Below are 12,528 nucleotides of genomic sequence, written 5' to 3'. Positions count from 1 at the left end.
ACTTCTGAGCTTCAGCACAGCCAAGTTTCAGAGGATTTATCAATTTTTGCTAACCTGGGGCATTCTTCAGCGAAGACCTCCTTAAAACGTCATCTGGAACAGGTGGCTGGACATAAGAATTCTTACGGCTATCTGGATAAAGTTCATTGAAATGCAACAGGAATATTTGATTTCCTTAGATAAAACTTAATTTTTTAGTATTTTAAACATGTATACATTTATAAATCATTTTTTGAGATTAATGTTTTTTTATTTTTTTATTTAAATATTCATAAAAAAACTGAAAAAAATCTATGTATTTGTATATATGCATGAACAAATACAGTACTTCCTAAATCTATACCAAGCATGGGAAAACTTGGGCCCTCCAGGTGTTTTGGACTTCAACTCCTACAATTCCTAGCAGCCTCGGGCCCCTTCCTCCCCCCAGCCAGATTATATGAGTCTACACTGCCATAAAATTCAGTTCAAAGCAGATAATATGGATTTTATATGGCAGCGTAGACAGAACTTCAGTCAAGCTTGGTGGCTCAGATATCAGGAAGATACTGAATCTGCTTCTGATGATTTCCATCTGAGCTTTTAAAAAAGCTATTCAAGGGACTGAGTCTATTGTAGGGTTATAATCGTCGTGTGCCTTCAAGTATTTTCCAACTTATGGAGACCCTAAGGCCACCCTATCATGGGGTTTTCTTGGTAAGATTAGTTTAGTGGAGGGATGGTCTTGCCTTCCTATTAGGCCTGAGAGAATGTGACTTGATCAAAGTGTTTCCCGATCTCTTAAAATCATAGTCCAAAGCTAAAACCATTTGATCGCATTGGCTCTCATGGGTCACAATTAGGTTTCAGCATTTCTGATAGGTGGTTTAAACTTCAGACTAACCCTGGAGTACATTGATTGCCTCCACTGATGAAACCTGCAGTGCACTGTATAAGAGAAACCAGTTCAGATCCTCCATTCACTAACTACCTCTGAGCTCAAAAGTGGTACAATCTGGTGCATTGGTCATTTGCTAACCTGAGTCGATCTCCAGCGATGGCCTGTGTCCAAATGCTACTGAAGTGAGTGGTTGATGGTCCAGTTGTTGCAGGATTTCTGGATAAGCTCCATTGAGATACAAGACAAACATATGATTTCCAAAATTTAAAGGTACAGTAAAAGGTGGTAACAGATATCCCCCCCCCCCCCCCAAACAGACTCAAAATATAATTCAAGTTTAGTTTAAAAGCAAGTGGGTCCATTGCATGTGGGAGTTATTGGTTGACAGGGTCTTAAATATGGACGGGGAAAGTACATCTGCCAAGGCTGTTTTTGCCATCTCTCGGGATTCTCCTGGATCCTGTTGCACAATTGATGGACAAAATAGCAAGCATCCAAAATATGTAGGAATAATTGCTTCTGAAGATAAAGAAGGAGCAGAAAGGGCATATTCTATGCAGATGAAACAATTAAAATGTGCAGATTTTCTCTTTCTCACTATATTATAACAACCAACAATTAAAATATAAACTGATACTAACTTTCCAGTGTTTTGAGTCATATCCACATATTAAATAATAATAATAATAATAATAATAATAATAATAATAATGCTTTATTTATAGCCTGCCCTATCTCCCCAGAGGGACTCAAGGAAGCTTACAACAAAATAAAACACAGTGGCAAACATTCAATGTCGAGGATAACATATAGCAAATCATAAACAAGCTAAATAAAAAATATAATAGCAACTTAAATAAACAAGACATAATACACTGGGTTGTATGTAGGCTTTTTCAGGCTATGTGGCCATGTTCTAGAGGCATTCTCTCTTGATGTTTCGCCTGCATCTATGGCAAGCATCCTCAGAGGTTGTGAAGACATAATACAATCCACACAATTACATTATATTAAATGCTTAAAATCTCTTTAAAATTTGACAATATTATTGGAGTGAAGATACTAAACAGAAGATTAATGAAGGTAGATGTTCAGCAACTAAGCAGGGGTGCATATAAGATGTAATTAGTCCTCCTCCTCTCCATAGGCTAAAGTGCATAGATGTGTTTATAAAATCTTTTTAAAGGATAGGAGAGAGGAGGCCATTTTAATTCTTTTTAATTCAATTTTGAATCGAAGTCAGATATAAAAAAGCAAAGACATGTGTTATAGCTGTCATTCCAAGATGCAAAGGAACAGACTCCAGGGACTATTTCTTTAGCAACAATCTTTTGTATAATTTTACATTGTATGCGACACCAGGGCCATTCAGAAACATCTCTCTACTAAAAGTGTGAGCTAGGTGGAATTTGCTTTAAATTCTCAATTAGTTTTTCCAGGCATTAAAACTACATAAGATGTTCTGTCCCACACTCAGGCAGTTCAAGTGCACTTCTCAATACAGTAGTCTCGCTTATCTAACCTTCTTCGCTCATCCAACGTTCTGTATTATCCAACACAGTCTGACTCCCACCCAGATCCACAGCTGTTTCAATGCATTGCGATGTTTTGGTGCTAAATTTGTAAATACAGTAATTACTACATAATGTTACCATGTATTAAACTGCTTTTTTCTGTTGGTTTGTTATAAAACACGATGTATGGTGCTTAATTTGTAAAATCATAACATAATTTGATGTTTATAATAGGCATTTCCTTAATCCCTCATTATCCAACATTTTCACTTATCCGATGTTCTGCCAGCTCGTTTATGTTGGATAAGCGAGACTCTACTGTATCATGATACTAGTGTGATAAAGGGAATTGATATTTGTTTCACTTGCTACATTGCTTACGTACACCATATAGGACTTTGATCCTTCTGGTGTTTTGGACAATTTCGAAAAGTCCTAGTCAGCTTGGTGAATGGCCAGGGATTCTTGAAGCTGAAGTCCAGAACATCCAAAGGACCAAAGTTTGGGAACTATTGCACTAGGAAACCATTGTAATTGCTCTCGTGCTACAAACATTTTGCCTGAATCATCCCCATAGATTTCCACTAAGCACAGTATCATCTGTGCTGAAAAACAGCCAAGAAGAAATGAAATAATCCAAATATATAAATGGCATGGCTCACTTCAAACAATTTTATTATTTGTGGAACAAAAAGTTGCACATGTGGACAAAGACAGTAACACATTTCATTTTCTTTAAAAAGGCTCACAAAATTATATACAAAAAGGAAAGTGGTTCAACATTTTAATCCAATAAAATGCAGTAACATACATGTACCAGGTTTGCCTATCAATTTCCAAAGCCGAACACAAATTTAAAATCAAATTGTGGTTTAAAAGTCATTTAAGATAGTCCTTAATTCTGCCACGTTTTAAAGCTTTCTTTCTTTTTTTAAAAAAAGTGCTCACACTTCAGAGACAGCGAACATGGGTAAAGAGCCCTGTTGTAGGTAAGTTATTTCCCTTACTTCTGTAATGAGCACATTTGAAACTCACATCTTTCCCAGGTGACTTACTATCAAATGATAACGTAAAACAGACAGTTTACAAAAATAGTATTTAACAACCAAAAGCAGCCAACTTCAAAACCAGAAACGTGCAGGTGCACTGTTTGTTTTTAGAAGGTTCCTAGAGAAAAAAAATATATGAAGCTTCACTTGAATTATATACAAAATATTCTCTGTGTATAAAGGTAAGACCTCACCAAAATTCAAACTGCCCAACGCTTGGAGATGACCTTGCAGAAGCCCTGATGACAAGAATGGTTTTTGTGTTGGTAGCAAAGTTCAAGGACTAGTTTAGCCCCCTCATTTAAGGCAATAAATGTTTATCCTGTGTCTGTAAATGCAATGCGACATGCAATCTGAACTTTAAGCCAGACAAGTACTATCATATTTATAGGAAATAGTTTATTCTCACATGCATGATGCACAGATCTAGACATTCTAGTATACCTAATTATTGTGTCTGAAGTCTGTTGAATTCAGGTAAGAATCAGGGTTCCATTTTGCAAATATGCACTATATTATTCTACCTTTTTAACGGCCTCCTATGTAATTCTGGGATTTTTAGTTTGACTGGCAATTCTGCATGCTCCTCCTTAAACTGCCCATCCCAGGATTCCATAAGATGAACCTATGGCAGTCAATATGGAATAATAGTGGGATGGTGGTGAATGGTCCCCAGGACAGTGGAAATATCCTTTCGTTCAGATCTGGGCCAGGAGAGCCCAATGTTCTCCACGGTGGAAGTGAAAATCTGAATCATAGAAGTGGGTGTATCTGTTCTATAGCAGCCTTGCCTTCTGAAAACATGCTGTGGTTCTCAGCCTGTGGGTCCCCAGATGTTTTGGCCTTCAACTCCCAGAAATCCTTACAGCTGGTAAACTGGCTGGGATTTCTGGGAGTTGTAGGCCAAAACACCTGGGGACCCACAGGTTGAGAACCACTGCCATGGTGAGATAGTATGTTTGGACAATATGAGAGGATGTTGCCCACAGTAGTTGTTATGAGCAGCCATTTTGGCAATCTTTACAAAGTGTTCACTAGGCTGTTTCTGCTGTGTTGTCCCAAACTACTCTTCACTCATGAGCAGAGCCACCTTTGAAAGCAGTTGATGATGACTGAGGCCATTTCAGAGTCAGTTCTCACAATCTAGAAGTCCTGCACACTAAAAGAAAGTACTGGAACAATTCAGAACCAATTTAGCTTGAGAACACTTGTTTCATTTAAAGCACTGAATGTAAATAAACAGAAGTGGAAACTGGCTTACAAAACATGCCAGCAGTGTATTTCATGCATTAGTAGATCTTTTGATATGCTGACACTTTGTGGAAAACAGACTCTAGACTTAGAAATATTGGCTAGTCTTAACTGGAGTAGACCTACTGAATCAATTACTAACCATTATGTCAAGATTGATGTAAATCCTATTAATTTAATGAGTCTACTCTGATCAGGACTGTTAATTTAATCCAGGTCATTCTGCTTTAAGGGACAATTTTTGAAATGTATTATATGTACTCATAAATGTATGAATGTGCATTTGTACTTTCTATATTTACATACATATTCACAAAACCACCCTGATGTTTTTAAAAGGCCATACCAAGAAACAGAAGATATGGATTCAAGCATTTGTACTAGAATATACTTTATTTGTACAAAGAAACCAAATACGCATCTCTTTCTCTAAGGTTTAAAGCATATTAACAAAAATATCTTCTGACTAATATGTTATATAGATGGTTTTACAACAGTCCTTAATAATGAAAGACATACCCAAAAGACAAAGGAATAAAACAGTTAAGTGAGCCTTCTATTTTTCACAAAAGCTGTTTGTTACAATTACATTGTATAATCCAGAATTGAAAGTAACAAAATGTTATAAATCTCCAAGGACACACAGAGCATCTACTATATCAGCTTAAAAAAATAGATTATTTTCGGATGAACTAACTGAATGCAATAGTCCCTTTCCTTTGACACCCACTCCCTCCCCATTCCCCTTTTCCACATCTATCTTTTCCCCCTCTTGTTTCCAGCGGGAGGTTTCTTCAGCTGAAGAAGTTGTCCTCCTGTGCCAAAGCTTGCAGACGCTGGATTGGACACCCCAAATGTCAGGCCAGCGGATGCAGTGATGCCAGGATTGCTGAAGTTAAACCCAGATGTGCTTGAACTGCCAAAGCCTTGTAGAGGAGGGGAAAATATATAAAGGTGAGAAGATTCTGTGACTTTCTTAGCCTGTCCAAATCAAGTTGGGGAAAAAATCTTTGGGGTTTTAAATATGAAACTCACAGTCTTATATTTAACATTCACCATCTCAGTCAATTTATACTCACAACTTTTATGCGAGAACTGTCTACACTACCAATGTGATCAAGTGCACAGACATTCCCATAAAAGGCTACAAAAGGACTTGTGATATGATGGGGTGTGGTGATTTTGACAGAGACAACATTCCCCAACTATAATTGGGAGGAATGAGAGTTGAAAGCCTTTCTTAATTCCCAACTTTCCAAACAAAAATGCAGTGTGAGACTGCAAGCCACACACATCTCCTTCCTTCATTATTCCAGCAAGCAAGTCAGTACACATGTACAAGTAGGGCTATTTTCTCTTTCATTAAAGATTTCCCCATTAAGTCTAGTCATGTCTGACTCTGGAGTGGTGGTGTTCATTTCCATTTCTAAGCTGAAGAGCCAGCATTGGCCGTAGACACCTCGATGGTAATGTGGCCAGCAGACTGCATGGAGCACTGTTACCTTCCCACCGAAGCGTTATCTATTGATCTACTTACATTTGCATTTTTTTGAACCGCTACCTTGGCAGAAGCTGGGGCTAGCAGTGGGAGCTCACCCTGCTCCTCGGATTCGAACCACCGACCTTTCAGTCAGCAAGTTCAGCAGTTTAACCCATTTTTAGATTGCAATAAAACCAGTAAGGTACAACTCAATAAGTTGTTACTGAATGCAATAGATCCAGTTGATACAAATGCTACTGTTTAGATGGCGATATAAATTTGCATTTATCTTGAGACAAAAAGATTAGATTCATAGCAGAAAAATTCCACATATACACTATGAATTGGCATAGCTGAAATCCCAGATACTAAGAAATCTCTGAAGTTATAATGCAGTAGAAACCAAGAGCAAATCAGAGGCAAATGAGGTATTGAGAGGACTAAGTATAAAATTAAAGATTGGATCATAATGAAGATAAGTTTTGTACAATATAGATGAGCCCTAGAAAACAACCTACAAAGAAATTCTGAAGAATTGCCTATAAGAAAAGTGTCTTGCAAAGATTGCTTAAATATTAAAGCTCTTTGCTGCCTTCATTTATTTCAGCACTGAGATCAAGGATAGCCCTCTGAAGCTATTGGGTCTCTTCTCCTGCTCTCTTCCCTCACAGAGAAGTACATGGGTAAAATACGGATGATAGAGACAGATAATTTCATGAAATAGTTATAAAGGAATGCTAATATCTGTGACCAAACAGTGAATCTTTCCTCCTTTTACAGTGGAGGTGGGACTTTACTGTGAGGTACTTCTCAGATAATTTAGTCATTATAAAACAAAGCTTGAAACCCTACAAAAGCAAGGCGATTTTCGCGTTCATGCACCTTATGAAAGGATCTTCCTAACCACTCTAAAAACTATGCAATTTAGGAAATACATTGCATATTATCTTGACTTGTAGCTTCAAAAGCACAACACATACACAAAGTATTGATCGAAGGATGGGATCCAAAGAACCACTCAGTCCCATATGCCCAGGAGAGATTAACATGAGGTTTGCATTTCTCAAAAGTATTGTATAAATGTGTTGAAATGGACAATCAAAACAATCAGTGCATGCTCTGCTGAACCAATGGTTTTGTGGCATCTTAAATACTATCAAACACATTAGAGCATACATTTTGTGAACTGGAATGAAATTTACACACAACCCTATGGGTATGGAAGGTGAGGTGTTGGAGAAGAGGGGAAAACAGAAGGATTAAATAAAAAAGGAGAGTGCCATTCTCTAAATCCAAAAGTAATTCATGAAATTGAATAAGAAGCAAAACGTGAGTTGATTCCATTGATTACAATCTGAAAGGGATAATAATATCCATTCCTGCTATAGGTTTTCATTTACTAAGCAATGCTAAGCTTATTGTATTATTGCTCATCTCTGCAGTTGTGAAGGTGCATAGTTTTAGTTTGCCCACATTCAAACTCAATGCTGATGTCACATACTATACTTTTGACATTCCTTGTAAAGCTAATGTTTAGGTTCTTTTTCTCTACCCCCTAATGTACACCTGCCAATTGGGAATTATGCTTCATGAATCTGATGAAATAGATTCTACACCATGAAACACAATGATTTTAATGTATTGTCGAAGGCTTTCAAGGCCGGAATCACTGGATTGTTGCAGGTTTTTTTGGGCTATATGGCCACGTTCTAGAGGCATTCTCTCCTGACGTTTTGCCTGCATCTATGACAAGCATCCTCAGAGGTAGTGAGGTCCTAGTTCCTAGTTCCAACAGACCTCACTAGAGATCCTAGTTTCCTAGTTCCAAAAGACCTCACTACCTCTGAGGATGCTTGCCATAGATGCAGGTGAAACATCAAGAGAGAATGCCTCTAGAACATGGCCATATGGCCTTAAAAAAGCCTACAACAACACAATGATTTTAATTACTCAGTAAGATTTCACACAACACTTGTTTCTGTACAACAGATTAGCAGGGCTATGCCTCTGGATGATTTGTTAAGATATCTGACAGCCTAATGACTTTAAAAGCATTTGAAGTAGCCTTCTGTCACACTGTTGGTTTGGGAGATGACTACTTTAGAGAAGAAACCATAAATGAACTGGTGGTGATGAGCTTTTAATCACTTAAAACTAACTAGTTTTAGAAATTGCATTTAATCTAAAAGTAGTACAATATATTTTATGTTTTTATTTATTTACCCTATTTATACCCTGCCTTTCTCTACTCCAAGGGGGACTCAAGGCGGCTCACATATACACAATTATTCAATGCCTTAAAACACATACAATTCCAGTAACATTAAAATTAAATTAAAATTAATACATCTTAAGCATTTAAAATGTTTAAAAACATTACATTCAATATAAATCATGCCATCCTTAGTCCAAAGATGTTCGGTTCTCATTGCACATATTCCAAATCTGTTATTGCACTGCACTATTCCCCAAAAGCCTGAACCCAAAGCCCCCTGAACCCCTTTCCTTCTGAAGGCTAGGAGGGAGGGGGCTGATCCAGTATTGCAGGGGAGGGAATTCCATAGCTGAGGGGCCACCACTAAGAAGGCACTGTCCCTCGTCCCCACCAGTTGCACTTGCGAGGAAGACGGGACCGGGAGCAGGACCTCCCCAGATGATCTTAATCTCTGAGGTGGTTCATACGAGGAGATATGTTCAGACACGTAAGCTGGGCTGAAACTGTTTGGCTAAGTATGGCTAAGTTCCAATAACCAGCATCCAGTTGTCATTCCACTAGCACAGAGGTTGTGAACCTTAATGGTGCAAGAGGGAACCCAATGCAGTTTCCAGTTGTACAAGCAGTAGCACGCCCAAAGTTCATGCAAAGAACTGAAAATCCAACAAGACCTGTCTAACCCACAATTTTTGCTTGTTCTTATTATGTCATTTATTTGAAATTAGACCAACCTTAGGCTCACTGTGAAATCATATTTTAAGGGAACTGTAATGGTATCAATATTGTATAGCTGAAAGCAAGGGTGGCCACTGCCAAACATTGGGAGTTGCAACTGCCTCCCACCTCCAAGGGATAATGGAAGGACCAATACACAAGGCATACCAGCTTTGAAAGGTTTAAACCTTTAAAAACCAATGTATATGTGTGTGTGGGGGGGGGGGGGGGGCAATTGAGGGGAAAATTCACCGCTAGTATTTTAAACCCAGCAGGCACATTGCAATTTAAGGTTTTTGGAGATGGCCTTTTTTTTACTTTTAAAAAGTCACCCCCCCCCCCCCCCCCCCCGGTTGAACTTTGGGAATGGAGGTGTAGTGGTGTCTGATTTTAAAACATTTCCAATTAAAAAAATAAGAAAAAATACGCTACGGTCTGGAATCACCACACTTGTTAGTCAAAAAAAGCCTAGGCAGACATAGGTCATTATAACTACTATACTTTGATTCTTATAACAAAAAGAAACCACTCCCTTCTAAATAGAATCACAAAACCATAGAGTTGGAAGAGACCTCGTGGGCCATCCAGTCCAACCCCCTGCCAAGAAACAGGAAAACCACATTGAGTGGCAAACCACAAGAGGTTAGCCCATTCTGGCAGAACCTAAAAGAAACACTGACCCCCTCTACTCTCCCTGCCATAGCATCATTTTTGGCCTTTTTGAATACCTGGCCAATAAAAAGGTGGCACTGGACAGGGTCAGCTGGTCCCCTGAGGTGGTGCAGGCACTTCCCCCTTTCCTTAATTGGCCCTAGAATTATCTACAGTACTTATCAAAATAGCTCTAAAACTTCCCCTTCTATTATACATGAGGTCTTTTTATACACAAATAGATATGGTAGTAACTTAAACATCTTAACATTCAGAATAGAACAAACCTGCACTAAGGCTTCCTGAAGGCTTATTTGGAGCTCCAAATCCAAATGACGGTGCACCTGTGGCACTGCTTCCAAAACCAGAACTACCTCCAAACCCTAGTGGAACAGTAGTAAAGACAGCAGAGATTAAGATACACATTAAGCTAGACTGGCTCTCCAACATGACTCAACAACCAATAAGTATTAGCTACCAGCTTCAAGCATTAGAATCCTCTGTACTGAATGGCAATGGAGAAAGAAGGTTGGCTGACCTCCACAAGTTGGCAAGTCTTCCAGATGTGTTGAACTCAAACTCTCATTATCCACAGCCAGCAACACCCACTGATCTTTCTTCAAATACTTCTTAAACAGTGATGTAAACCTGATTACCAGACCAAGTTAATGTGCACCTATTTACACAATTTCATTCTTATACCTAAATTAAGCATATATACAGGCAGTCGCCAAGTTACAAACATCTGACTTACAAATGACTCATAGTTAAGAATGGGGGTGAGACAACAACAGTGAGAGAAATCTACCCCTCGGAAGGGAAACTCACTCCTGGAAGAGTTATCATGGGGAAAAGGGGGTCTCCACTGAAGCTTTATCACCAATCCTTGTTTCCATAACAAGCCAAATTTTTCAAAGTCCAATGATCACAGGGAGAGAAAGTGTGATGAAATCTTCTGAACTGGGTCACAAACAGCAAAACAAACAGAGGTGTTAACCCTTCACTATGCTATCCAAACCATCCATATATAGAATCATAGAATAATAACATTAAAAGAGACCACATGGGCCATCTAGTCCAACACCCTGTCATGCAGGAAAAGGACAATCACAGTACCCCTAACATATGGATATCTATATCTATATCTGGAATTACACTGAAAAAAAATGTACCTGTTGATACTTACAAACAAATTCACCTTGAGAGCAAACGTACAGAACCTGTCTTGTTTATAACTTGGGGACTGCCTGTATATGTTACACAACTTGGATTTTGGATACTCTCTTTTTTTAACTACACACAGAGAATTATATTTTCTGTTCCTATATAGCATCTGCCTTATCACCAGTACCCATAATAGATTCTGATGTTATGAAAGAAAATACAGAAAACTATGCTATTTATTGAGATATTTTATCTTTTCTTCTTTGCATGGCTGTTTCCTTCTTCTTCACTCTGACCCAGTACCCAATAATGAAATGCCCATGAATGACAGGTGACATCAAGGCACGATAGACGAGACTAGAGCAGTCCATTTTCATGAGATAAAAAAATAATGCCTATTGTTTGTTAAGTGGAGGATAAATAATCATGTATGCCTATTTCATCAAATTGGTTCCAGGTAGGAAAAGAGCTGCCTGAACAACATAGCTCCCAAGGCAGCTTTGGGACTTCCACATTCAGAGGGCAAGCACACTCAACTCTACTATAACTTGGGTTATGTTTTGATTGCACACAATGCAATCCTAACCCAAAGATTTGTCAGCTATGTAAAGTAGAATTGCACACAAATATTTTCTGCTAACAGGAATGCCTTTCTCCAGCACAGCCCTTTTCAGTTGGCTGACCTCAACACTCTTTTTGCAGAACTGTTCTGATAGCTAAGATGTAATGAGAAAAGATCTGATAATAAGGAGCAGGAGAGAGGATTCCAGTTGTGTGATTTGGTCATCCTGCAGCTCAAGCTAATAACAACAACAACAACAACAACAACAACAACAACAACAAGAGTAAGCATAGTCTTAAGTAATTTCCAACATACTATGGCTAGGAGAGCTTTGTATTCAGCACAACTTTGGCCAGGGCAGCTGACTTATAATTGCTAAACAGACCCTTCGTTAGTCCAAACAATGTGGTTTCTTTTACCCTTGTGTGCCCTCTTTCTTGGCTCTTTCTCTAGCAGACTGAATTAGCAGAGAGCACTGTCAGAAGATCTCTACAATCATCCAAACACAGAGAGTTCTGCTCACAGAATAGGTATGTGCCTACTCAAACCTTACAGCTAGGGAAAATTACACTGCCTACCACATATGTTGAACAGACCCAGAAAAATCAGTCAGCCCTCTGTTATCTACAGATATTCTCAGCTCTCTGTATCTACATATTCTGCATTCAGATTAAGCCACCTATGACTTGAAAGTATTTTTTTAATCCAAAAAGTAAACCTTAATATTGCCATTTTGTATATGGTACATTAATTTACTACATCATTGTAATGTAATGGGACTTTGACATCCATGAGGGATCTTGGAACTAACCCCTAGCAGATGCCAAAGTCTCACTATATGTGCCCTCAAGTCACCTGTTGATTTTCGGCAGCCCCATTTCTTGGGGTTCTCTAAGACAGGAAAACTCAGGGTTAGTTTTGCCAGTTTCTTCCTCTGAAATATAGCCTACACCACCCAGTGTTCACTGGTGGTCTCCATCCATACACTAACCAGGATTGACCCTGCTTAACTTGCACAATTATACAGGATTTGGTGATTTTAGATTAT

The 12,528-nt window shown here is 38.5% G+C and overlaps 1 protein-coding gene across 2 annotated transcripts in view; it reads right to left on the bottom strand.

The window, feature by feature from the left end:
- Positions 1 to 3,052: 3,052 nt before the first annotated feature.
- NUP58 (nucleoporin 58) overlaps positions 3,053 to 12,528 on the bottom strand; it is a 31,392-nt gene continuing 21,916 nt past the window's right edge. For both annotated transcript variants that reach the window (XM_060770916.2, XM_067466578.1), the window contains 2 exons: positions 10,042 to 10,137; positions 3,053 to 5,620 (listed from right to left, as the gene is read on the bottom strand). In XM_060770916.2, coding sequence (XP_060626899.1) covers positions 5,451 to 5,620; positions 10,042 to 10,137 — 266 coding nt within the window. In that variant the 3' untranslated portion in view covers positions 3,053 to 5,450. The remainder of the gene's footprint in view (positions 5,621 to 10,041; positions 10,138 to 12,528) is intronic.

The sequence above is a fragment of the Anolis sagrei genome, chromosome 3 (genome assembly GCF_037176765.1).
Source record: "Anolis sagrei isolate rAnoSag1 chromosome 3, rAnoSag1.mat, whole genome shotgun sequence".
Lineage (NCBI taxonomy): Eukaryota > Metazoa > Chordata > Lepidosauria > Squamata > Dactyloidae > Anolis > Anolis sagrei.
Note: the sequence above shows the minus strand (reverse complement) of the source record. Positions and strands in the feature narration are given on the sequence as shown.